We start from the raw sequence: 25783 nt of genomic DNA on the forward strand, positions 1-25783 counted from the left end.
TCTGAGCATTGAAAAAGTGCCAGTTTGATTCTGCACACAAATGACGTGTTGTTTTGTATTTGGATAAAATTGGCTTCAGTCTGGATCAAATTGACTTAGAGATGGCAGAGGAAGTGTGAGAGTGATGATGATGCTCATTACATTTTGAGTAGAATTTGAATTAGATTTTATTGTCACTTGTACTGAAGTACAGAGATACCAGAGTACAGTAAAAAGTTTACAACATCATCTCTCATGATGCCATTTTAGGTACAAAGTACCTAGGTACAAATCTTAGATACAGAATAGAGAAATGAAGAAAAATAAGTTAGATTACCATAGTATTAGTTCAAAAATAAGAAATAAAGTTAAAAGGATAAACATTGTAGTCAGTTAAACAGTCTTTGTTCCCCCAATTCTACAATTACCAGACATTTTGCTCAAGGTGTTTGACAGTGCAATGTCTCAATGAGTTTGCTTCCATCTGGGTGTTTTAACCGACGTGCAAAGCTTATATTGACCCCTGTAACATGAGGAACTGGGCTGGGATGCCATGGTATTCAAGAATCCAATGGACATTTGTTCCATTAACTCATTATGTACAAATACTGCATTCCTTAGGCACTTAAGTGGCTGGACTATTGTTAAGCTATTAGTTTACCACAGAACAGCATGTTTCCTGTGGAGTGTCATGCTTCAAGTGCTCCTGCGATAAGGTGGAGTCTGAGATCATAATACCCTCAGTTCATATGCCGAGGTGCAGCGATGTCTCTTAAGCGATGTCTCTTAAAGGTATGTTAACATATTGACCTTGAGATGTAACCTGTCAAGTCAGAGACAGATGTGAAAGAGCCTGAGGTGGTCTTTGTGCATCAGAAGAAATGTGTGCTACCTGTGATAGAGATTTGAGCAGTCTGATAGCTTTAGGTTCATTTCCTTTGCAAACTTGATTTAATGTGATTTGATTTATTATTGTCACATGTACCTAGGTACAGGAGAAAGTTTTGTTTTGTGTGTAGTACAGACGGATCATACCATACAAAGTGCTTTAGGGTAGTAGAACAGAGTGAGGAATATAATGTTATGGTCGCAGAGAAGGTGCACAGAGAGCGAAATCAACATTGAATTAAAAATGTGAGAAATCCATTCAGAAATCTAACAACAGCGGGAAAGAAACTGTTGGTCTGAAATTAGGGCTAAATGCCTTTCCACCAAATTAGGTCATGCTTTCCACTTTTAATTCAGTTTTCCCCAAGGGCAGAGCTGGGTAAAAAAAAAGGGTTTCTTTTAATAGAGACCACTGAAGAGTGTCAACCAATCAGGTAACTCAGAGTTTAATGTTTTCCTGACCATGGAGAGCCCAGTGGTGTAATGGTGTACTTCGATGCAAGCTGTAGCTCAGAGTAGTGCTGTCTCCTCTGAGACAGAAGGTCATGCATTCCAGTCTCTGAGCTAACTCCAGTGCAGTCGTGAGGGAGTGCGGCACTGTCAGTAAGGTCAGTGTGGTAAGGTTCCATGTAAAAATCTTGATAAAAAGCAAAGGGTTGACCTGATCAGTGTTTCTCCCTGATGACGCTGGAATAGATTATCAGGTTGCTATCACATCATTGATCATGAGAGTTTACTGTGCACAAAATGATTGCTGTGTTTCCTCTCCCCCTTCAAAATAAAGTATTTAACTGGCTGCAAAGCATATGGGAAGCCTTGAGGTTGTGCAAAAAAACACAAGTTTTATTTTGTTTCCTGGCACTAGCTTGGAACAGTGATCTGCCAATGACACTCTCTCCTTTCATGGCTGCCAAGAGAGCAAAGTTTCCAATTGGTCAATCTCACAGCCCCTAGCGACATACCAAAAGCTCTCAGTTTGCGACTGCTAATCTCAGCTCATCACCAGTGAGCAGTAGATTGATTCGGCCTAGTTACCTCCCCAGCCTGATTCAGCAATGATCCAGTTTCCAGGCTTTAGTCTCTTTGCTGCAGGTTAGAATGTGCATCTTCACTTCCTGAAGAACTTGTCTTTGGAATTTCATCCTTTTAAGGCAAGAAATTCTGATTGGCCGATGAGAAGCAAATGGACAGAGGAAGTGAGAATAAGGTCAGGCCAGTCCTCGTTCAGTAGTCAGCCATCACCCAGTGGTCAGCCCAGACCAGTCCTGGTCCATTGGTCAATCCTCAATGTGCAGTCAGTCCAGGCCAATCCTGGCCTAGTGGTCAGCCCTCACCCAGTGGTCAGCCCAGGCCAGTCCTGGCCCAGTGGTCAGCCCTTGTACAGTGGTCAGCCCAGGCCAGTCCTGGCCCAGTAGTCAGCCCTCACCCAGTGGTCAGCCCAGACCAGTCTTGGTCCATTGGTCAGTCATCAACATGTGGTCAGTCCAGGTCAATCCTGTCCCAGTGGTCAGCCCTTGTCCAGTAGTCAGCCCACGCCACTCCTGTCCCAGAGGTCAGCCCTCGCCCAGTGGTCAGCCCAGACGAGTCCTGGCCCAGTGGTCAGACCTCGCATAGTGGTCAGCCCAGACCAGTCCTGGCCTAGTGGTCATCTGTCACCCAGTGGTCAGCCTTCAGTGTGTGGTCAGCCCAGACCAGTCCTGACCCAGTGGTCAGCCCTCGCACAGTGGTCAACCCATTCCAGTCCTGGCCCAGTGGTCAGCCCTCATCCAGTGGTCAGCCCTCTCACAGTGATCATTCAAGCTTGTGATTTCAAATAAATCTGTTTCACTATAACCTGATGTCAGTGACCTCTGACCTTGTTAATTTAGTTAGTGACACAGGTGATTTAGTGTTTTTTTTAAAAGATTGCATTCGAAAGATGGGCACCACATGGGCTGGAGTGCATGATCTTCCCCTCCAACTCCACTTCAGTTTAACCCTCCCTCTTTCCCTATGCTTCCTTTATTTGGTGATTCAGTAGTAGGTCTTCAATAAACCAGAGCTATGTTCTTCCCTGGGTTATTGACTTCTAGACAGGGAAGAAAATGTGCAAACTGATATTAGCCCTAAACTATTTATTGATTTCCTATAAAGCACTTGTAAATCTCTTGAGAGTCTGTTGTTACTTAATTCATCATCTGTATATTGTACTGTGAATTTATAGTGCAGGGTGAGGCCATTCAGCCGATCAAATCTGCACTGACCCTCCAAAGAGTATTGCACCTGCCCCAGGGCTCTTCTTAACCACGGCTAACCCGCTTCACTTGGACAGTGCTGACCAATCCCCCTAATCTGTGCATCTGCGGGCTGTGAAAGGAAACAAGAGCACCTGGAGGAAATCCACACAGACTCAGGGAGAATATGTAAACTTCACAATAGTCCCCCAAGGGTGAAATCAAACCCAGCTCCCTGGCGCAGTGAGGCAGCAGTGCTAAACATTGAGCCACCGTGGTGCACAGCTTGTACAAGATGCATTAGAACATGAAGTTCTGTAACATCAAATACCAAAGCTCCTTCAACAGCACTTTCCAAATGTATGACCTCCACTAACAAGAAGGACAAAGGATTAATAACAATATAATGGGAACCAGCCTGATGGCAGAGGGGCAAAATAACCTACTCCTGTTCCTAACTCCTGTCTTCACATCAGTGTACCACTCCCTGAAAGTTCCCCTCTAAGCCACTCACCAGCCTGCATTGGAAATATATCGCCATTCATTCAGTATCACTGGGTAAAAATCCTTGCAACTCCGTCACTAACAGTGTGGCCCATCTACCTACACCCCAAATGATACAGGAATTCATGAAGAAAGCTCCCTTGCACATTCTCAAGGGCAATGGGTAACAAATGCTGATACTGCCAGCAACACCCACATCTCGGGGATTAATACAGAAATTGGCTGGATGAACAGAGAAACACTTTGTATTATACGTGTGACTGTTTAAAATTCAGCTGCTAGCACTTAAATATTTCAAAAAGCCCTTTGCTATTAAAAGTAGCAATCAATAATGAAAGGCTTTCCATCAAATGCATTTGAAGTTGTGAATTTGGACAGGCTGTTTAAAATAGAATTAACATATCTTTATAATTGATATACATAGAGTATAATTTGTTAATTTGTTCATTCTGAATGCATTTCATCATTCAGTCCAAACTAAACAAAATGGTCATATGTTTTATGCAGAAGTTGTTATAGGGTCTAAAATATTCTGTTGTCCCTAGTTCAAAAACCACAAATCAATTGAATGTGTCTCAAATCTTGATAACAAAATCCAATTACTCAGATGTATTCTGGGTTCCAATCAGGAATCTACTTTAAGATGTTGTGTTTGGATTTGATATTCTGTCCAAGAAGAGTGAATTGGAAGTGGTTTGGCGCGTTGGAATGTTATTCGTTCATCACCATTTTGATTTTAAATATTTTGCTTGGACCATTGAACTGCGTACAGTCGGAATCGATAGGAAGTGGTTTAGACCTTGGAACCTGGTGCGTCAAGCAAGGCTACACATTTAAATGTCCTGCTTGTTTAGTGGTTCCATACAGAGGGAGTTAACATGATAATATTTTAATGCATAGCAATCCTTGATTCAATCAAGATTATTCTTACAGCAAAATGAATTAATCTGTTGTCGTCTATAGTGTGATTACAACAAACTACTGTTCGTTTACCTACAGAAAGAGTTTTGTTTCTCTTCCAATTATTTTCTTTTACACATTAAACAAATTCTGTCTGAATCTTCCAAGTGAAAGATTCTACGGTGATATTCCAGGGCAGGGAAACCTTTAGTATCCGGTTAATATACTTCACTCAACTGAATCCAACCAGTTTACACAAAATCATTGAATTGTTGCACTGCAGCAAGAGACCAATCAGTTCATCATGTCTATATGTTACTCTACATGCTGATGTACTGTACACCATAGCAGCCCAACTCCTGCCTTCTCTGTATAATCCCGCATGTTACACATTATAATCCAATTCCCACTTGAATACCTTAATTCACTCTGCCTCCGCCACACTCTCAGACAGTGCATTCCAGATCCTAACCACTCGCTGAATGATGATCTCTCTTCTCATGTCTCCTTTGCTTTTTTGTGCCATTTATGTTAAATGTGTCCCCTTCTTCTCAATGCTTCCACCAAAGGGAAAAGCAGCGAGAGAGGAAGTAGCTCCAAGAGAGGGAGGAACAGATTAACATAAACAAAGCCAATTCAAATTATTGACAGATTTTATTCAAAAGTATAATTCTCTGTTTCTTTTAAAGAGATTTTTGATTTTAATGCTTTGTGAGGATGGACGTCCAGTTGTGTAGTCTTTTTACACACCACCTGACCCTCCCAAAGCCTGTCCACCATGAAGTCAGGAGTGTGATGGAATACTCCCCACTTGCCTGGGTGGGTGCAGGTCCAACAGCATTCAAAAAGCTCAACAGCATTCAGGACAAAACAGCCCGCTTGATTGGACCACACTCAACATCTTAAACCCTCCCTTTACCACTGACCTACAGTGGCAGCGGTGCATGCTACATACAAATTGCATTTAGCAACACACTAATCCTATGCCAACACTTTCCAAAAGTATAATTTCTATCAACTAGAAGGACAAGGGCAGCAGATACGTGAAAGCATCATAATCTGCATATTCCCTCCAAGCCGATCACCATCCCAACTTGGAAATATATCACCATTCCTTTACTGTCACTGGGTCAAGATCCTGAAATTCCCTCCCTAAGGGCATTGTGGGTCAACCTACAGCATATGGACTGCAGCAGTTCAAGAAGGCAGCTCATCTCCACCTTCTCAAGGGCAATTTGGTATGGTCCATAATTGCTGGCTTTGCTGTTAAGAACAGAGAAAAATGATCTCATTTTAGTGTTACAAAGTTAAGCCAGAAGTCTAAAATGCAGCAGAGATCCTTAACATGCCAATAACCCAACTGTCAAACAATTCATTGGGGCTAATGGTCTAGGCTGCATGTTCTTTTTGTCTGTTTCCTGACATTAGAAAAGTTGTGCCAGTACATATTTTTCTCCTTTTATGTTTTAATAATAAACATTGTTTAGTCTAGCCCCTGGAAGGCAAGTATTCTGTCCTTAGTGCATGATGATCCTTTTCTTTTCTTCAAGTTACCAATGCGTTCATCATTAGTTCTCGAGTTTGCAAAGTCTTGCATTTTTAAACAGCCTCTGTCCTGTTCCTCACAGAGCACGTGAATGGGACTTTGTACAGATTGCTACTGAGAATAATCTTGTGGCTGGCACAGTAATAATGCATAAGAGTATACCAGGAATGGAAAATCCAGTCAGTTTTCAAAACAGAAATTAAGTTAGAGAGGAAACTGGAACGGCTTCATTGAAACCAAACAACATTTTAATATAACTTTGTTCAAGGCTGTCGTGGTTTCATTGTTTTAGTTTGTTTACCCAACCTTTGACCGTTGAGAATGAACTGTTCTGTTGTTGCAGGGTATTCCTGGACCTTCTGGTGCTCCAGGAGCTAAAGGAATCCCAGGAGAGCCAGTAAGTACAAGATGCCAACTGCATGAAAGCATGATCTGATCAGGAGAAGAAAGTTACATATTGAATTCTAAACTTTGATTTGATTTATTGGTGTCACATGTACCTAGGTACAGTGAAAAGTTTTATTTTGCGTGCAGTGCAGGCAGATCATACCATACAAAGTGCATTAGAGTAATAGAACAGAGTAATAGAATAGAATAGAACAAGGAATACAATGTTACAGTCCATTCAAAAATCTAATAACTAGCAGGGAAGATGCTGTTTTTGAATCTGTTGGTTCAAGCTTCTGAAACATAACAGTATGATGTGTGGAGTAGGAGTAGGCCCTTCAGCCCCATGAGCCTGTTCCGCCATTCAGTATGATCTGATTATAACCTCGCTCCATGTTCCTTCCTACTCCTGATAAACCCCTCAGCTCGCCACTCCCCTTTCTTATCGAAAAAATCTATCCACATTTGCACCAAAAACTTTCAAGGAGTCAGCTTTCTCTGTCTTTTCAAGAAGGGAGTACCAAAAACTGGCGGTCCAAAACCTGAGAGCTAAGCCTGTGTCTGATCTCCGTTGCAAACAAGGTGTGTACAGTAATACAGGTTTCCCCAGCCAAATGCATAAGCCAGACTGAGCACTGAGAATGCTGGAGAAACACAGCAAGCCTGGCAGCATCCGTGCAGAGAGAAACAGAGGTAATGTTTTGGGTCTAGTAATACTGGAATACTAGACTGGACCAGACCGGACCCGAAACGTTAATTCTGTTTCTGTCTGCATGGATGCCGCCGGACCTGCTGAGTTTCTCCAGTATTCTCTGTATTTGGTTCAGATTTCCAGCCATTTTGCCTTTATTCCACAAATCCTAAACAATATCAAATTCTTCATTTGGACGTATTGATTCAAAGGGTTAACCATCAAACAACAGGGAAAGGTTAAAGTATCGTCAACAGAAGTGACTTGGGAAGCAGCCCTGTTGAAGAGTCATCTAGACTCGAAACATTTGCTTGCTTTCTACAGTTGCTCCCTGACCCATTGGGATCTCCAATATTTGTTGTTTTCATGGAAAGCTGCACCATGTGCAGACTTTTGAGATCATTAGTTGGGGTCTGACAGAACAGACCTCCTTATCATGAAACCTAGAATTTAGATTTAGGAGTTGCCTGTTTGTAGTTTTGGAATTTTTTTTAAACTTATGCACGTCTGGCCAGTCTCCTTTGTGCCATGGGATGTGGATTTTGGCCACAGGGTTTCGGATCATTTCCACTGATGACCGCACTATTGAGTCTCTCTCTCTCTAGCCCCTTCTTATAATTGGCGGGCTCCTCTCCACTGACACCTCATCCTTGTTAGTCAGGCTTTCCACTACATTAGCCCTGCATTCTGGAACTCCGTGCCTGTCACACTCTGTCCCTTGAATTCAATCACTCTCCATTTTTAAAACCCATGCCTGTCTTTTCTCAGCTATATGTGTTTCCTCCAGTCCCTGATTCCTCACCTCAATGCCATCCTTGGCTAGTGTCATATATATTCCGTAGACTCCCAGCTCTACCTCTCTCAACTCCATAGACCATGAATCATTGTGTAACTTCCTCCGAACTAAACCTGGGAGTACTGATGCTGCCATCTCCATCCTTGACTGTGGCCACAGTCTGAGAGGAAACCAAACAGCCAGCAAGCTTTTCCTTCTATTTGACTTTGTATCCTCTCCACCGACTGGCACCTCCAAGGTATCACTGCCTCCACTCCTACCTCAGTCCATTGACCACAGAATCCCTCACATGTGGCCTTGTTGTGTTGAGTCTTTATTACCTTCACACATTCCCTTATTTGTTCCAGTCTTTAGTACTGTAGTTCTCTCTAGGCCAGCTTCCCATTCCATTGATAACCCATGTCCTAAATGTTGCTGTCCATTTACATTGTACACCATTTTACATCCTGCCCATTTTATCCATCCTCGCTTTTGATAATATCTCTTGTCTTGCACATCCACAGATGTGAAATTCTAGTCCTTTTGTTCTCATCCCTCCATACCGTCATCCCTCTGCAACCTTACGGAGTTCATTGTTGAACTCTGATTGACTGAGGTGTTGCCATGGAGACACCAACAATGAACCATGGGCCCCACAAGTCTCAATAATGGAGCAAGGCTTAAATATGTTCCACGTTTACAGAGAACAGATCTGTGTATGTGAATATACTCCCTGCTAAAGACGTACATGAGCCATGGTATGAGCGTGATTGATAGTCTTAAATTGGATATTTTATAGAGCTATTGACCCTCCCTGGATTGTTAGACCACAAGGCATAGGAGCAAAAATTAGGCCATTCAGCCAATCGAGTCTGCTTCGCCATTCAGTCATGGCTGATAAATTTCTCAACGCCATTCTCCCACTTTCTCCCCATAACCCTTGATTCCCTTAATCCTCAAGAACCTATCTATCTCAGTCTTAAATATACCCAATGACCTGGCCTCCACAGCCATCTGTGGCAATGAATCCTGTTCAGCCTGTGTTGCTCAGTCACTAAATCATATGGGTAGATGGGGTCGGTCTGGGTGGTATAGTCTTCGGAGAGTTGATGTGGACTTGATGGGCTGAATGGGCTGGATTCTATTCTGTGATCTCCTTCAGTTCAGCCAACCTCTCACTGAGCAGATATGCAGCTCCCTTTAGCTGGGCAGCGAACACACAGAGAATGCAAGCCTTCAACTTAGAATAAGCCCTGAACAATCTCAGTGGAAGAGTGTTCTTGTGCCTTATTGACAGAAAAATAGGGTTTATGACGCAATGTCTGAGAGCTAAAAAAGCAGAACTGGAATACTTCAACAGTGGTGTCATTCAGGGAAGTGTGTCCTCTCTCAATACTTAGCAAACTGGGCAATATGACCACTGCAGCCAAATGTACAGTACACAGGGCAATATGTATAACCACATGAGCTTGCTTTGGTATTTAATGCTGTTGCCCCCGGTCTGTGATTTGTAGCTCAGCATTTACCATCATTAAATATTCTTCCGTTACAAGTTCTTTGTAAGCTGACCTAAGCTCAAATTGTGAAAATCGTTTAAATCTTGATTTTACTTTTCCAGGGACCACCAGGGCCTGAGGGGATGATTGGGTTGCTGGGGGAGATGGGACCAAAGGTAAGGTGAAAACTCATCTTTTATTTAAAAAAACATTCAACTGATTGAAATCTATTCTGAGTGGGAAAAAAAGACTATTATTGTTTAGAGAAAGAAAACGTCAGGTTCACTAATGTCCTTTAGAGAAGAAAAATCTGCCATCCATACCCAGTCTGGCCTACACATGACTCCAGACCCACCGCAATGTGGTTGATTCTTAACTGCCCTCTGGGCATTTAGGGATGGGCAATAAATGCTGACCCAGCAAGAGATGCCTTCATTCCATGAATGAATTTTTAAAAAATTGTTAACCATCGTAGTCTATATATGACTCCAGACCCATTGCAATGTGGTTGACTCTTAACTGCCCTCTGAAATGGCCCAACATGTTGATGAGTTTGAGGACAATTAGAAATGGGCAACATCAGCTGATTTTGTCAGTGATGCCCACGCTCATGATAGAATAAGAAACATTCAACTGAAAGAAACAATCTGGGAAAGGCTTTTCACCAGCTCCTTTATAGACTCCCGGGTAGAGGCAGGAATAGTTGTCACCAGCAGCAGCTTTTCCTGTTTCTCTTTGAAGGTTGGAATCAGAACCCTCCAGGCACAAGGAGAAACCTTCTCGGGCAATGAGTATTTAGGATCTAGAACACCCTGCTGGAGTACAGTCAAATTGGGACTTTCAATAAGGGAATTGGCTTATTATGTAACAAGGATATGCTGTGGGATCTTGAGGTGCAAGTGTATAGCTCCCTGAAAGTGGCAAGCCAAGTGGATAAGGTGGTAAAGAAGGTGTCTTACACGCTTGTCTTTATTGGTCAGGGCATTGAGTAAAAAGTTGGCAAGTCATGTTGCAGCTTTGTGAAACTTTAGAGAGACCACATCTGGGTATTGTGTATAGTTCTGGTCCCCACGCTGTAGGAAGGATGTGGACTCTTTGGAGAGGGTGCAGTAGAGTCTTACCAGGATGTTGCCTGGATTGGAGTGTATTAGCTATAAGAAGAGGTTGGACAGACTTCACTTGTTTTCACTAGAGCATCGTAAGCTGAGGGGCAACCTGATAGAAATATATAAAATTATATGAGGCATAAATATGGCAGATTTGTTTTCCCAGGGTGGAAACATCAAATATCCAGGGGAAGAGGCTTGAGGTTGAGAGGAGGAAAGTTTAAAGGAGATGTGTGAGGCAAATGTTTTACATAGAGAGTGGTAGATGCCTGGAACACGTTGTCAGGGGAGGAGGTAGAAGCAGATACAATAGCAACATTTAAGAGGAACAGAGACGGGAATAGAGGGATATGGACCATGGGCAAGCTGATGGGATTAGTTTAGAGTAGCATCATAATCAGTACAGACATGATGGGCCAAAGGGTCTGTTCCTGTGCTGAACTGTTCTATGATCTACATGTAGAGCTAAGCAGAGAAGGCAGAGGAATGATCAAAGCAGACACAATGACGTAAATGTCCTCCTTCCATAATGTAATACCTCTTTAATTCTGTCAGGAGCTGGTATACCCAAGGCCCCCTCTGCATCATGCAGGACCAAGCTGAGCAGAAGAGAGTGTGTTTCAATGTGTTGTACTGACAGGCTCCAACCCTGGTCCAGCATCTTCCTTTGTCGGTCCTTCCCACCAAACAGAGTCCAATTGCCACAGATTTCATTTACATTCAGACCAAGTTGTGGGAGTTTTTCACTAAAGGCTCTTCCTAATTCTCTTTCCCTCTATATTTCAGGGGCTTCCTGGCCCAACTGGAGAACCTGGACTCCCAGGTGAACCTGGAGAGAAGGTACAACTTTCTAATCATTACATAACGGGATTTTCTGAGGATAATAGTGGCTTTTGTTTCGCTGCCTGGCTTCCTGATTACAACCCAGTCCAACTGGGCAAGCAGACAGAATAAGCCAGTGCTGGGCCCATTCTTTCTGAAGAAGAGTTGGTGGCAGAATCTCTCTCACAGTAACTGCGTGTGTGTATGCTTGTGAGAATATGTGTGTTTGTGAGAAGTGTTTGTGTATGAGTCAGTGTTTATCTGTGTGTGTGTGAGTGAGTGTTTGTATGTCTGTGTATGAGTCAGTGTTTATCTGTGTGTGTGTGTGTGTGTGTGTGTGTGTGAGTGAGAGTGTGTGTGTGTATGTGTGTGCGCGCACACGCGTGCCTGCTTCTTCATCAGGGATAGGCTGTAAGCAGCAGTAATGAGGCAGCTCCAAGTTTCCAGCTACACAATTTCTGTTTCCACAGTCTGTTTACTGGCTGCCAGCAAAATTTACATCAGACCAGATGTGAATCTCCGGCATCAGGAGTTTCTGCATAACTATTTTCAAATCTGCCCTTAATATATGCTTGTATCAGATTCATTCATGATTGCTGTGGCAAGTAGTACAAGTCCTCACATGGAAGGGAGCATGCTGCTTCAAACTCTGCAAAGGCTTGGTATGTTCAATATGCTGCCTTGGATCCACACAGACCATTCAGCCCTTTGATACTGTACTGTTGTTCATTTAGATTATCATTCATCTCTATTTCACTCATACCATGCACCCACCCTGTGGTCCATGTGATTCTCTTCATAAAATACTTTTCATTATATTTGGAAAATTCCACCTAACTCGCTTCTTTTGAAAAAGGGATTCCTGACTTTGTAATGAAGTGATTTCTAATTTCACTCCTGAACGGGGGGAAGTGGTGGTGTAGTGGTAATGTTATTGGTAACCCACATTCCTAGACTGAACTTCTCATGGTGGCATGGTGACTCCGTGGTTAGCACAGCTACCTCGCAGCACCAGGAACCTGGGTTTAATTCCACCCTCAGCTGACTGTCTATATGAAGCTTACACAATCTCCCTGTGTCTGTATGGGTTTCCTCCCACAGTCCAACAATGTGCTCCTTAGGTGGATTGGTCATGTTAAATTGTCCATAGTGGCCAGGCTGGGTGGGTTCACCATAGGATTACAGGAGTAGGTCTGGGTGCAACATTGTTTGGAGGATTGGGGTGTAGACTTGATGGGCTGCTTCTGCACTGTAGGGATTCAATGAACAGAGTAGCCCTAATTTTACAAATAGTGCATCCTCTTGCACTGGATCTTCCCAAGAGAGGAGGCAGCCTGAGTTAACTTTTAATCATTATAAACACCTTGATGTCCACTTGCTGAAGGGAATACTGGACAATTTTAATTTGAGTTCATGTTAATAAAGCTTCCACAATCTTACCAGACTGTAGCGCCACTCTCTCATTAGAGAGACACAGCTGGTGGTGCTTGAACCTGAAGATCACCACACTTGAGGTGAGGGGGGATGAGGTTGAGAGTAATCTCAACCTGTGTGAGAATTGAACCCACATTGTTAGTGTCATTCTGCATCGCAAACCAGCCACCCATCGAACTGAGCTAGCCCCACAGTACAATATCCCAGCAATGCTCCCTATTCACCGAGCTGGTAAACCTGTTTTCATTCAGAATAATGAAGAGAGTCTAAATTTTAACCAGATTGTGGTTTGTTTTCTGTGAAATTCAAGGAGATTATATGACCGATTTGGGAAAATTAATTTTCGTTGCTTGGTTCTGAAAGTGCCAAGTCGTATCATTGTTGTTGTTATATATCATACAAAGTGGATCCTGTTTGACTGATGGCAAAGCGTGTTGTTTACTGCCACGCAAAACACAAACCCTTTTACAAAATTTATGAGGCTGTTGATATTCCTTTAAGGCACTCCACTTCCAAAAATAAATACAGTTATCCTGCCAGTAAACCAAAGTTATTTTGGAAGAGACCCTAGCTGCTATTTACTTAAACTTGTTGAAAACTATGGGGACACATGAGAGTAATCCCGTTCAAGAGTGAGTACATTATAACTGTACTTATGTTTGCAATATTTATGGATTGGAACTTAGACAATGTTGCATTAAGAACAAAATTGAAGTTGAACTGTAAATCCTGCAACAGATTATAATTGTTTTGGTGTTAATTAGGTCAGGGTGTAAACCTTAGAGTGCTGACTTTCTTAACTAAGCTGCTCTGAATGGTTGGGTTAACTGACCTGACCATTCCTTAGCTTCAGTTTTAAATGCTTGTATATACATATAAAATGTTAAATGCATTCTTGTTTTCAGTCATAATATTAGTGTTCATCCTGGGGCAAATTCTCAAATACTTGATTATTCTTTAAAACTCCCAAATTTAAATGCATCCCAACGGACAGGCTTGAAGGAAAGCACATGGTTAAGAATAGCCAAAAGAAGCATTTCCAGCTTTTCCTGTTTTTATTGAAGTCACCTTTTCTGATATCACTCATAGAATGATCGAATCCCAACAGTGCGGAAGGAGGCCATTCAGCCCATCAAGTCTGCACCAACCCTCCAAATGACATCCCATTCAGACCCAACTGTAACCCTGCATTTCCCATCAGTAACCCACCTACCTGCACATCCCTGGACTCTATGGTGGCCAATCCACCCTAACCTAGCAGCAAGATCACCTCAGGTGTGTGGATTGGGAGGACATTATGAGGTACCATGAATAGCCAAGGAAAGGGACCCACAAGAAATTAGCAGCAAGTTGCTTTGTGACAAACACCCAGCCGTCAAAGCGCAGAAAGCGCAGGTTAGCCTTATCCAACCTTCAGGGTTGGATAAGGCTAACCTGCACATCTTTGCTTGCTGGTGACCCAAATCACAAAAGGCACACTTTTAAAATGATTCCCATGTCCACCAGATGAGAAATTTTGGTGAAATCTCCCCAAATCTTCACCACAAGGTGTCGAGGGGGAACCCTTTCACAGACTTAAATCCTGGCCGATGATCTTCAATCCACATTGGAGTGGCGATTGACTGGAGATTCTAGTGCAGTGTCCAATCAAGTTCCTTCATGCTTTTGATTTGACTCGGAGTGGGAAATTTGTTTTGCCACAGTTCCTGAGGAGTGCCCAATTTGAACATTAAAAACAGAAGTAGGAGCATTTGGCTCCTTGGGCCTGTCTATTTGCTGAGCTGAAGGTGATTAATCCATCACTCAGTGTATGGTGTGAACATTCCTCGGTAATGTGCAGCATTATCTGTGTTTCCCTCCAAGTGCATAAGGAATTTGGACTGGGACCTGACGATGGTGCTTGAATGTGGAGGCGCCTTATCCAACCCTGAAGCTGTTCTACCCTCTCTGTAGTAGTTCAAAGAATCATAGAACCCCTACAATGCGGAAACAGGCCATTTAGCCCAACAAGTCCACACTGACCTTCATAAGATTTCCCAACCAGACCCAATCCCCTACTACTCTACATTTCTCCTGACTAATACACCTAGCATACACATCTCTGAACACTATGGGCAATCCACCTAGCCTTGGGCAATCCTCCAGGTGCTCTAGTTTCCTCCCACAATCTTTGGATTGTGGGAGGAAACTAGAGCACCTGGAGGAAACCCACTCAGACGTGGGGAAAATGCGCAAACTCCATACAGGCAGTCGCCCAGGGATGGAATCAAACCCGGGTCCCTGGTGCTGTGAAGTAGCAGTGCTAACCACTGAGCCGCCATGTCGTCCTCAAAGCCTGCACCTTGACGGCTGGGAGTTTGTCATAAAGCAACTTACTGCTGATTTCTTCTGAGTCCCTTTCCTCGGCTACTCGGAATGACACCCTCCCATTCAACAGGCCTGCTGTGATCTTTCTGCCTCTATTACACTTCCCTATCTGCTTTCTGTAATCCTTAATTCAATAACAGATGAAAAATCTATCTACTCCCCCCAGTCACAAAGCATTTCAATGATAGAAAAGTCTGCAGGACTCCAAGGTAGAAAACTAAACCCACAGAATAAAGAAATTTTTTCTCCCCTTATTCTGGAATGATTGACTGCACATTTGATTTGATTTGATTTGATTTATTGTAGTCACATGTACCAGAGTGAAAAATTTTGTTTTGTGAGCAGTACAGGCAGATCATCGCAAACAAGGGCATAAGGTGCTTAGACAGGGTGAGGCATACTGATTACAACTGCACAGGAGCTGCACAAAGCAAGATCAACATTATTTGAAGTTAGAGAGGTCCATTCATCAATCTGATAATGGCAGGGAGAAGCTGTTCTTGAACCTGTTGGTGTGTGTGTTCAAGCTTCTGTTTCTCCTGCCTGACGGAAGAGGTTGTAGGAGAGCATTACTGGGATAGGAGGCATCTTTGATAATGTTGGAAAGCTTACCGCAGCAAGAAGAAATGTAAATGAAGCTCCCCAATGAAAGTGGCCACTTTGTCCTTCCCCAAAGACTATTATAGATACCATGCAATCTATGGGTCAGCCATGTTACCCTCTGGAGTAGGCCTTCTAGCCCAGAGGTAAGGACATGACCACTGCACCATAGGATCAGTCCCCCCTCCTGTGGGTTGTATCTGTCTCAGTGAGCTGATCCCTCACTGTACTATAGAATGACATTATTGCCAATCATCGAGACATTGTCACTGTGGAGTTTGAAAGAAGAGGTAATAAATAATACAGTCAATTTATTTTTCTCTGTGAAGAAAATAACTTTATATGACCCCGATGATCTCCAAGATTTTATTTATTTTCAGATTTGGCATAAGATGCCGCAGTCTTGCATGTCCAGAAAATGCCTGTTAGCAAATGCTACAGAGTCCTATATTGCAGCTCAACATTGTTCCATGATTGCACTCTTTAAAACAACTAAAATGTAAATTTACCGGATGACATCCCAAGGAGTTTGTTTCTCTTTTTCTCGAGGATGTGGTTCTTTCTGAGATTCCTTGGTGGTCTTAGCTGGGCCGGTGCAATCTGAAACCAGCTAGCGGGAGCTTCACTGTTCTCTCTATGGTGTTGCCACTCTCCCTGTGCAAAAGCAGTCAGTCTCAGACAGGAGTACAGAGTTACACTTACACAAATTGGGATCTGTCACTTTCAAATCAACACAATAGACGTTTGAACAATTTCGGATTTGGGCAATTTACTGGATTGAAACTTTATACACTGCCTCTGAGGCTCCAGGATTTATTCACATGGACAAAGCATTTTCATCCTTCCCCAGCTCCATGCTGCAGCTTGTCAGGGTAATATTCATGTATTTCGAAACTGGACACTTACCAGAACTTGAGTTGAACTTTTCATTGGAAAATACAAAATGATGTGGATGTTTTCCTTTGCTGTAAAGAGAGATTTCAGAGAATACTTAGCTTAGAACTTGTTGGGTGCTACCATTTGCTCAGTGCAGCCTTGAATGACCCAGCAAATATAATCATACAGTCAGTGAATAGTTACATCACAAGAGTAGGCCATTCAGACTCGATGAGAGCAGACCAAGAAATCCCATTTTGTCCTCCAAGAAGATTTTGGAAATGATGCCATTTCTGTCTATTCCTTGGGGTACCAGCCAAATATGCCTAAGATTAATGTACACTGTTGGTATTAGTATACAGTGTATGAATACAGGGCATTAATATACACAGTGAGTGTATTGTTGAGAACACTGTCAGATACATTCCATTTTGTTGTCAGTGACACCCATGCACCAGAAGTAATTAATGAAAGTGGCTGAGTCATGATTTGTCCTGAGTTGAATGTTGCTCAAAGTATTTGAAATTTAGATTTCACATGTTAAGATTTTCACTTTGTAATTCTCACCTTTGGTGTGATCTGCAGGGTGCAATCGGACTGCCCGGAGCCAGAGGTGAGCCAGGGCTCATGGGCCAAAGGGTAAGTGGTTGATTACGCTGCATCTCTGTCCTCCCTTGTGGCGTGAAAGAATGTTCCAGAGAGAAAGCTCTCCCCTGTAGTGTAATGATCAATACTCTCCCCTCAGTCAACATCACAAAAGTAGGTAATCTGGTCATCACCACCTGGCACTTTGTGGCTTCTTGCTGTGCGCAGATAGGCCGATTTCTCCATTGTGTTTCAGAAAGTACACTGCTGGCTGTAAAGCAGCTTTGAGCTGACCAGGGTTGGGGGGAGGGGGTGGGGTGCAACCAGTTTGTAATAACGTTTGCTAGTACTTTAGCAGTCACCATTACACAGACAAGCTTTCAAAGGCAGAATTTGAATTCATTTACTGCTCAGGAGGGATTGAAACCCAGAGCCTGACAGGGGACCTCTGGTTTATTAACCTGGTGATCTTACCACTGCCTCAGTGAGTGAGTGCACTAATACCATATTGATTGGAAACTTAGTAATATGTTGTAGTTCTGTTCACCGAGCTGGGAATTTGTGTTGCAGACATTTCGTCCCCTGTCTAGGTGACATCCTCAGTGCTTGGGAGCCTCCTGTGAAGCACTTCCGTGATCTTTTCTCCGGCATTTATAGTGGTTTGTCTCTGCAGCTTCCAGTTATCAGTTCCAGCTATCCATTGCAGTGGTCGGTATATTGGGTCCAGGTCGATGTGTTTGTTGATTGAATCAGTGGATGAGTGCCATGCCTCTAGGAATTCCCTGACTGTTCTCTGTTCGGCTTGTCCTATAATAGTAGTGTTGACCCGATACCCAGCATAAGCAAAACCAATGTAGTGTACAAAATCCCATGCAAGGACTGCACAAAACACTACATAGGACAAACAGGAAGACAGCTAACGATCCACATCCATGAACACCAACTAGCCACGAAACGACATGACCAGCTATCCTTAGTAGCCACACACTCAGATGACAAGCAACATGAATTTGACTGGGACAACACCACTATTATAGGGCAAACCAAACAAAGAACAGCCAGGGAATTCCTAGAGGCATGGCACTCATCCACAGATTCAATCAATAAACACATCGACCTGGACCCAATATACCAGCCACTGCAACGGACAGCTGGAACTGACAACCGGAAGCGGCAGAGACAAATCACTATAAATGCCGGAGAAAAAATCACAGAAGCGCTTCACAGGAGGTTCCCAAGCACTGAGGATGTCACCTAGACAGGGGACGAAACGTCTGCAACACAAATTCCCAGCTCGGCGAACAGAACCACGACAACGAGCACCCGAGCTACAAATCTTCGCACAAATTTTGAACTTAGTAATCTATCCTTTTCCCCTTCATCAGCCTGTTCAGAGGTGTCCTTACACAACTTTGAAGCCTAACTGGAATCCTACCCCTAACATAAGTAGGATATGAACATAGGGCTCCATGCCCTCTCTGCCATGACAGTCCCCTATTAGTTTGCCATTACATGCAAAGCTACTTCTAAACCTACTCATTGGCATCTGATGACCAGATGCAACTGACTCCCTCAAAACATAGAATCCCTACAGTGTGGAAGCAGACTATTCAGCCCATCAAGTATACACTGACCCTCTGGACAACATCTAGAACCAGCCCCCAATGCTGTCCCTGTAACCCTGAATTTCCCATCTACATATCATTGGACTGTGGGAGGAAACCCACACAGACTTGGGGAGAACGTGCAAACTCCACATAAACAGTCACCGAGGCAGGAATTGATCCTAGGTCCGTGGTGCTGTGAGGTAACAGCGCTAACCACTGAGCCACCAGTGAACAAGCTGAACTTAAGATCACTGAATACTTCTCCTTCTTTTTTAGGGAGAACCTGGTCTGGTGGGAGATGATGGACCAGTTGGAATCGATGGACTCAAGGTCAGAATTTTCTTGATGAGCCTGCTTAGGAAGTAACATGGAATCTGTGGATACTAGAATTCTGAATATCCGTGTGAATATCTGTTGAAAGAACATGCAGCCATTGATTTGACGAAAGTGTAATGTTGTATTCAAACAGATGAGATTCCTTAAAAACAAATCCAAAATTTGTGATTTGTGAAGGCTTGGGTGCAGGAATTGCTATATTTCATTCATAGAATCCCAACAGTGCGGAAAGAGGCCATGTAGCCTATTGCATTTAGACTGACCCTCCAAAACACATCCCACCCAGACCCACTCCCACCACCCTGTCCCTGTAACCCTGCATTTCCCACGGTTGACCCTCCTAGCCTGCACATTCCTGGACACTAGAAGGCAAGTTTAGCATGGCCAATCCACCTAACCTACACATCTTTGGATATTCTTGGAGTTAAGTTAAGGCCCACAATCTAGCCGACAGTCTGGTGAAGTACTGAGGGAATGCAGTAATGTCGAAGGTAATTCCTTTCAAGTTAAACTTTAAACTGAGACCCCGTCTGCACTCTCTGGTGGGCATGAAAAGATGCCACAGTGTGATTCAGGAAAAGGTCAAAGAAAAGCTATCCACAGCATCTGATAATTATCCTTAAACCAAGACCACGGCAGGTTATTCAATTGTTTTTCTCAGTCTGTGTGTGTGTGACAGCACAAAATGGTTGCTGCATTACGCACAATTCAAAATTGACAACATGTCTCACATATTTCATTATCAAAAAGTGTGGCGCTTGGAAAGCGCAGTTGGTCAGGCAGCATCCAAGGAGCAGGAGAGTTGACGTTTTAAGCATAAATTTTTCATCAGGAACATTTTGGTGGGGGCCAAGAGGGCTGAGAGATTAAATGGGAGGGGGTGGGACTGGAGGGGAAGGGCTAGCCATGGTCTCTAGCTTTGCCTGCCTCTTCGTCGGCTATGTGGAACAGCATCTTCCACCGGCACCATTCCCCAGATTTTCCTCCATTACGTTGATGAATGTATCAATGCCAGCTCATGTTCCCATGAGGATGTTCAACAATTCATTAATTTAATGAACACCTTCCACCCTGACCTCAAATTTGCCTGGACCATCTCGGACACCTCCCTCCCCTTCCTGGACCTCTCCATCTCCATTTCAGCGACCAACTCAACACAGACATCTACTTCAAACCCACTGACTCCCACAGCTACCTAGACTACATTGCCTCTCACACCCCCTCGTGTAAAAATGCTATCCCTTACTCTCAATTCCGCTGCCTCTGCCACATCTGTTCCCAGGAAGACCATTTCCACTCCAGATGGCCTCCTTTTTCAAGGACTGCAATTTCCCGTTCATGTGGTCAACAGTGCCCTTCAGTGCATCTCCACCATTTCCTGCACTCCACCCTTGAATCCCACCCCTCTAATTGCAACAAGGACAGAACTCGCCCCTCCGCCCCGGTCCTCACCTTCCACCCCACCAACCTCTGCATACAATACATCATCGTCCACCATTTCTGCCACTTGCAGTCAGACCCCACCACCAGAAATATATTTCCCTTCCCACCCCTTTCAGCATTCTGCAAAGACTGTTCCTCCACAATTCCCTTATTAGGTCCATGCTGCCCACCAACCCATTCTCCACTCCTGGCACCTGCACCCACACCACCTTCCTCACCTCCATCCCAAGGCCCCAAAGGATCCTTCCACATCTGGCAGAGACTTTCCTGCAGCTCGAAACACCTCACGTACTATCTCTCAATGTGGTCTCCTCTACATTGGGAAGTTAGGACACCAACTTGCAGAATGTTTCAGAGAACACCTCCAGGACACAAGCACCAATCAACCCCACCGCTCTGTGGCCAAACACCTCAACTCTGCATCCCACTCTGCCAAGGACGTACAAGTCCTGGGCCTTCTCCACTGCCAAATTCTAGCCACACGACACCTGGAGGAAGAACAACTCATCCTCCGACTTGGGACCTTCCAACCACACAGGATCAAAGTCGATTTCAACAGTTTCCTGATCTCCTCACCACCACCTTATCCCAGACCCAACCCTCCAACTCTGCCCCATTTTCTTGAACTGTCCCACCTGTCCATCTTTACACCCATCTGCTTCACCCATCACATCGAGCTCTCACCATCGCCCCCCCACCTTCATCTACCTATTGCATTCCCAGCTACCTTCCCCCAGCCCCAACCCCCTCCATTTATCTGTCAGCCCCCTTGCTGGCCCATCCCAATTTCTGATGAAGAGCTTATGCTCAAAACATCGACTGTCCTGCTCCTCAGATGCTGCCTGACCGGCTGTGCTTTTCCAGCACCACACTTTTTGACTTTGATTCTCCAGCATCTGTAGTCCTCCCTTTTCAGATACGTTAGCGGTGTTAAAGGGACACTGGAAGTATGGATGCAAAGTTGGATAAGAGATAGAAATCAGATAGAAGTGATGAAGCAGTCTTTCGGGCTGGAGAGAAGTGTGGCGGTCGTGATATCTAATAATTAAGATCAACACTAATGGGCTAGATTTGGTTGCATAAACTGCAGGCTCCAACCTGAAAGTATAGCTGAAAACGAGGACCAGATTTGGCAGTGCTGTGGAACAACCGAAGTGCACTGCATATCACAATTCCCCACTCACTGTCAGAGTTTATATACAGTTTGCCTCCTCCAGGACTCTAAACAATTTACTTAATCTCTCAGTAAGAGGCAAATCCATCAATGAGAATTTAGCAGCACTGCCAGCAGCCTTGACTGGTTCCCAATTAGCGCTGAAACCAGGTAAATGCCAAAGAGCATTTGCTAGATGTTATGGTGCAACATGGTTCACCTGTCAAAGGTTCTTGCTCAGTTAATTCAATTGCATTCAATTTATGACCCACCCAGTGTTGAGTGCTTCTATCTAGCCTGCTAAGAGAGTAGAACAGACCATTGTTCTGCAGTCACTCCGCAACTAATGACCTGAAACTTTTCAAATGTTTGTCCCCGGCCACCCCCCTTTCACCCTCCACCCTGAGACAGATACTTGTAAATTAGACAGTCTCAATATGGTTCTCCATGGTCTTCAGAGAATCAAACTTCACTGATACTCCAGGAAACCATGAAGATTCGGTTTTCTGAATGCTACAATATGGCACAGTAACTTTTTCCAAACATAGCTGGTGTCATCCAGTAGTCTGAACCAGTTGATGTGCACTGCACATTACAATGCCCCACCCACCATCAGTGATTGTGTTCATGTTGCCTCTTCCAGAACTCTGAGCAATTTATTTCATCTCATGCAGAACGAGGACTAAATCTTAGACCATAAGAACTACAAGATGACGAACATTGAGTATAGGAGTTGGGAGGTCATGTTGCAGCTGTACAGAACATTGGTTAGGCCACTTCTGGAATATTGTGTGCAATTCTGGTCTCCCTCCTATAGGAAGGATGTTGTGAAACTTGAAAAGGTTCAGAAAAGACTTACAAGGATGCTGCCAGGGTTGGAGGGCTCAAGGGAGAGGGCTGTTTTCCCTGGAGTGTCGGAGGCTGGGGGGTGACCTTATAGAGGTTTATAAAATCTTGAGGGACATGAATAAGGTAAATAGACCAGGTCTTTTCCTTGGGTGGGGGAGACCAAAACTAGAGGGTATAGCTTTAAGGTGAGCGTGGAAAGATTTAAAAGGGACCGAAGGGGCAACCTTTTCATGCACAGGGTGATGCATGTATGGAATGAGCTGCCAGAGGAAGTGGTAGAGGCTAGTACAATGACAGCATTTAAAAAGCATCTGGATGGGTACACGAATAGGAAGGACTTAGAGGGATATGGGCCAAGTCCTGGCATATGGGACTAGATTAGGTTAGGATATCTGATCAGCATGGACAAGTTGAACCAAAGGGTCTGTTTCCATGCTGTACATCTCTATGACAATGACTCTATATTCTTCCCACAAGGTAATCATGAAAAATGTCGGAACCTGTATAACATGGACACTTGGACTGATCGATCTCCCATAGAATTGCATAAAGAATGAAAACCAAGTGTCATCTTCAATTGAAGCATGGTTAGAAAGCAGGGTGTAACTTAACCAGGGCACACATAATAAATATGTTTCCATTTTGAATGCACAATTTACATTAATCACACCCTCCTTTCTGTGATAGTGGAGCAGTGTTCCTCACTGGGCTGGGGGGATTGGAGGACGGACTGAAGAGTCTACTGTGTCCCATGTTAAATTAGATAACATAACTGTGAATGTAGGAACTTCTCTTGGGGAAGAAAAAGTGACAGTTCCATGCAGATGAGAATTTGTCTACATTGTTTATTGTTAAACTGCAAACCGGCTGCACATGAAAGCAGAGGATCTGTGGTTGGACCATTGCTGTTCTTTAAGCTGGGAGATACAAAATGCAGAGTTTGGAACTTGGGAACAGGAGGAGGCCATTTGGCCCTTCAGTGCTGTTCTGCTAGTCAATGAGATCATGATTGACCAGCTCCCATTTATCCAATTCTTCAACACCTCATTGTGTCCTGAAATTTAACCATAGCAAGAAACATCCATGAAAGCTCTTTCCATGATAAACATGGACATGAAAACTTGTAGATTTTCGTCAACCGCAATTCAATGTCTTGCACTGTGATGCAGGGAGAGTGTAGACAAGTGTAGCCTTCAGGTGATGTGAGGTTAGAGAGTGAGGTATAATTCGACCAAGGCATTCAGCTAAAGTTCTGTCCTGTTTTTAAGTCTTACATTAAGCCCTTATTTTTATGTTTCCTTTATAAATTCCAATATCCACATTTATAATGGAAGCTGGGGGAGGTTTAATTATGATGTGACGAGCTTACACAGGCAGTTTCTATAGCAAAGGAATTTATAATGGAAAAAGTTTCTGGGAAACACATGAATACAGCATTTTTAATGTATTATATCAACATAGATAACCAACCAGTTTCATTCTACCTTTCCACTCTCTCTTGTAGACTCGTGATGTGTTCTCTTCTCAGCTTATCCCTGCATACATTTCTCTATCTGTTTTCAAAAGTGCAGTCTCCCAGGTGGCTTGTTAAAACATACTTGTGCCCTGTAGTTCCATGGTTACAGCTGAAGTCTAATAAACCAGCTGAAATCTACATTGCCCAGTGCTCTCTGCAGTATTTCAGAGATCTGGAATATATTCAGTCTCAGTATAAGAAAACTCCATTCCCCTAAACTTTGCTTTTGATAATGGTAAGCTCCCAAACCATCCAGGTCAATCCTCCTTCCATTGTCTTGAATCAATATGGAAAGCAGAATGCAATTTATCTCTAGCTTTCTACATCTCATTGCCAAAGTCTGTCCAATAGAAATAATTTGAAGTCTGTGTCAATTCCCGAGACAAGCTAAGGAATTACTCTCCTTTCTTGAGGTGTGGGCATCATTGGCAAAGCCAGCAGTTATTGCTCATCCCTGTTTGTCCTTAATCTGAGTTGCTTGTCAGGCCATTTATGAACCTTCAAACGTGGAACCATGTGAGTGAGGATGGCCAGGCATCTTTCCCTGAAGGAGTCAGGTTCTTAACAACAATCTCTGGTAGTTTCATGGCCTCCATTTAATTTTAATTCATTTTGGACATCGGTGTCACACAGTTTAGCATTTAACACCCAAAGGGCAGGATGGTGTTAACCATGTTGCACTGGGTATCGAGTCGCTTGTCAGACTAGACTGTTCCTCTCCCCCCCCACGCCCCAGAGGGGCGTTAGTGAACCAGATGGATTCCTTCTCCTCTACACTGATACTATTAGAGATTTAATTCCAGTTTTTTTGTAAATTGGATTCAAACCTGTTTTGATGGGATTTGAACTCATGTCCCTCAAACATTATCTGGGTCTCTGGGTTAATAGTTCAGCGATAATACCACTAGGGCATCACCACTCTGACCTTTAACTCCAGCTCTTTTATTTATTGAATTTAAATTCCATAAGGTGCCAGACTGTTAGCCTGGTCCACTGGATGGCATTACCGCCATGCCACCACCTCTCCATTGCGGAGACAATATCCAAGCTAGCTTGACAGCATTGCAAATGCCTATAATCTCAGAGCTTCCTTTTTTTATGCCTTCCACACATAAATAATGCTTGAAACACAAAACTTATAGGTCACTCTTGCCTTGAGCAGCACCCAGTCTGGCCCATCAATAGGATCTGGAGGTGCCTTTGGAACTGGGCATTGAGCAGGTCTCTGTCAACTCACAACCACCCCGATTGCTGCTGTTGTCCCAGGGAAATAAATAGCATGGAGATCGCCAGATCCAGTGACATTCCAGATCCCCTTGTAAAATCCCAACAGAAGAGTAACGTCTTGAACAGTGAAGAAATCCTACAGTGGGCTCTCAATGTGTCCCAGGCTGCAATTAGACCCCTCAGGAAATAACCAGTGAAGTCAGAGCCAGGGGGTCACAGTTTGAGGATAAGGGGAGAGCCATTTCAGACAGAGATGAAGAGAAATGTCTTCACCCAGAGAATGGAGACCCTGTGGAATTCTCTGCCACAGAAAGTGGTTGAGACCAAAACATTGAATGTTTTCAGGAAGGAGTTAGACCTGAAACAAATAGAGAAATTGCTGGAGAAGCTCAGCAGGTCTAGTGGCTTCTGGGAAGAGAGAAACAGAACTGATGGTTCAAGCCCAGTGACCCTTCCTCTCTCCGTGGAGGCTGCTTCACCTGC

General features: G+C 43.7%; 1 protein-coding gene across 2 annotated transcripts in view; it reads left to right on the forward strand.

Moving 5' to 3' along the window:
* Positions 1-25783, forward strand: part of LOC132825922 (collagen alpha-1(XXVII) chain-like) — a 593955-nt gene that overhangs the window by 454281 nt on the left and 113891 nt on the right. For both annotated transcript variants that reach the window (XM_060841558.1, XM_060841557.1), the window contains exons 32-36: positions 6374-6427; positions 9502-9555; positions 11272-11325; positions 17170-17223; positions 19053-19106. In XM_060841558.1, the coding sequence (XP_060697541.1) occupies positions 6374-6427; positions 9502-9555; positions 11272-11325; positions 17170-17223; positions 19053-19106 (270 nt within the window). The remainder of the gene's footprint in view (positions 1-6373; positions 6428-9501; positions 9556-11271; positions 11326-17169; positions 17224-19052; positions 19107-25783) is intronic.

The sequence above is a fragment of the Hemiscyllium ocellatum genome, chromosome 21 (genome assembly GCF_020745735.1).
Source record: "Hemiscyllium ocellatum isolate sHemOce1 chromosome 21, sHemOce1.pat.X.cur, whole genome shotgun sequence".
Taxonomy (NCBI): domain Eukaryota; kingdom Metazoa; phylum Chordata; class Chondrichthyes; order Orectolobiformes; family Hemiscylliidae; genus Hemiscyllium; species Hemiscyllium ocellatum.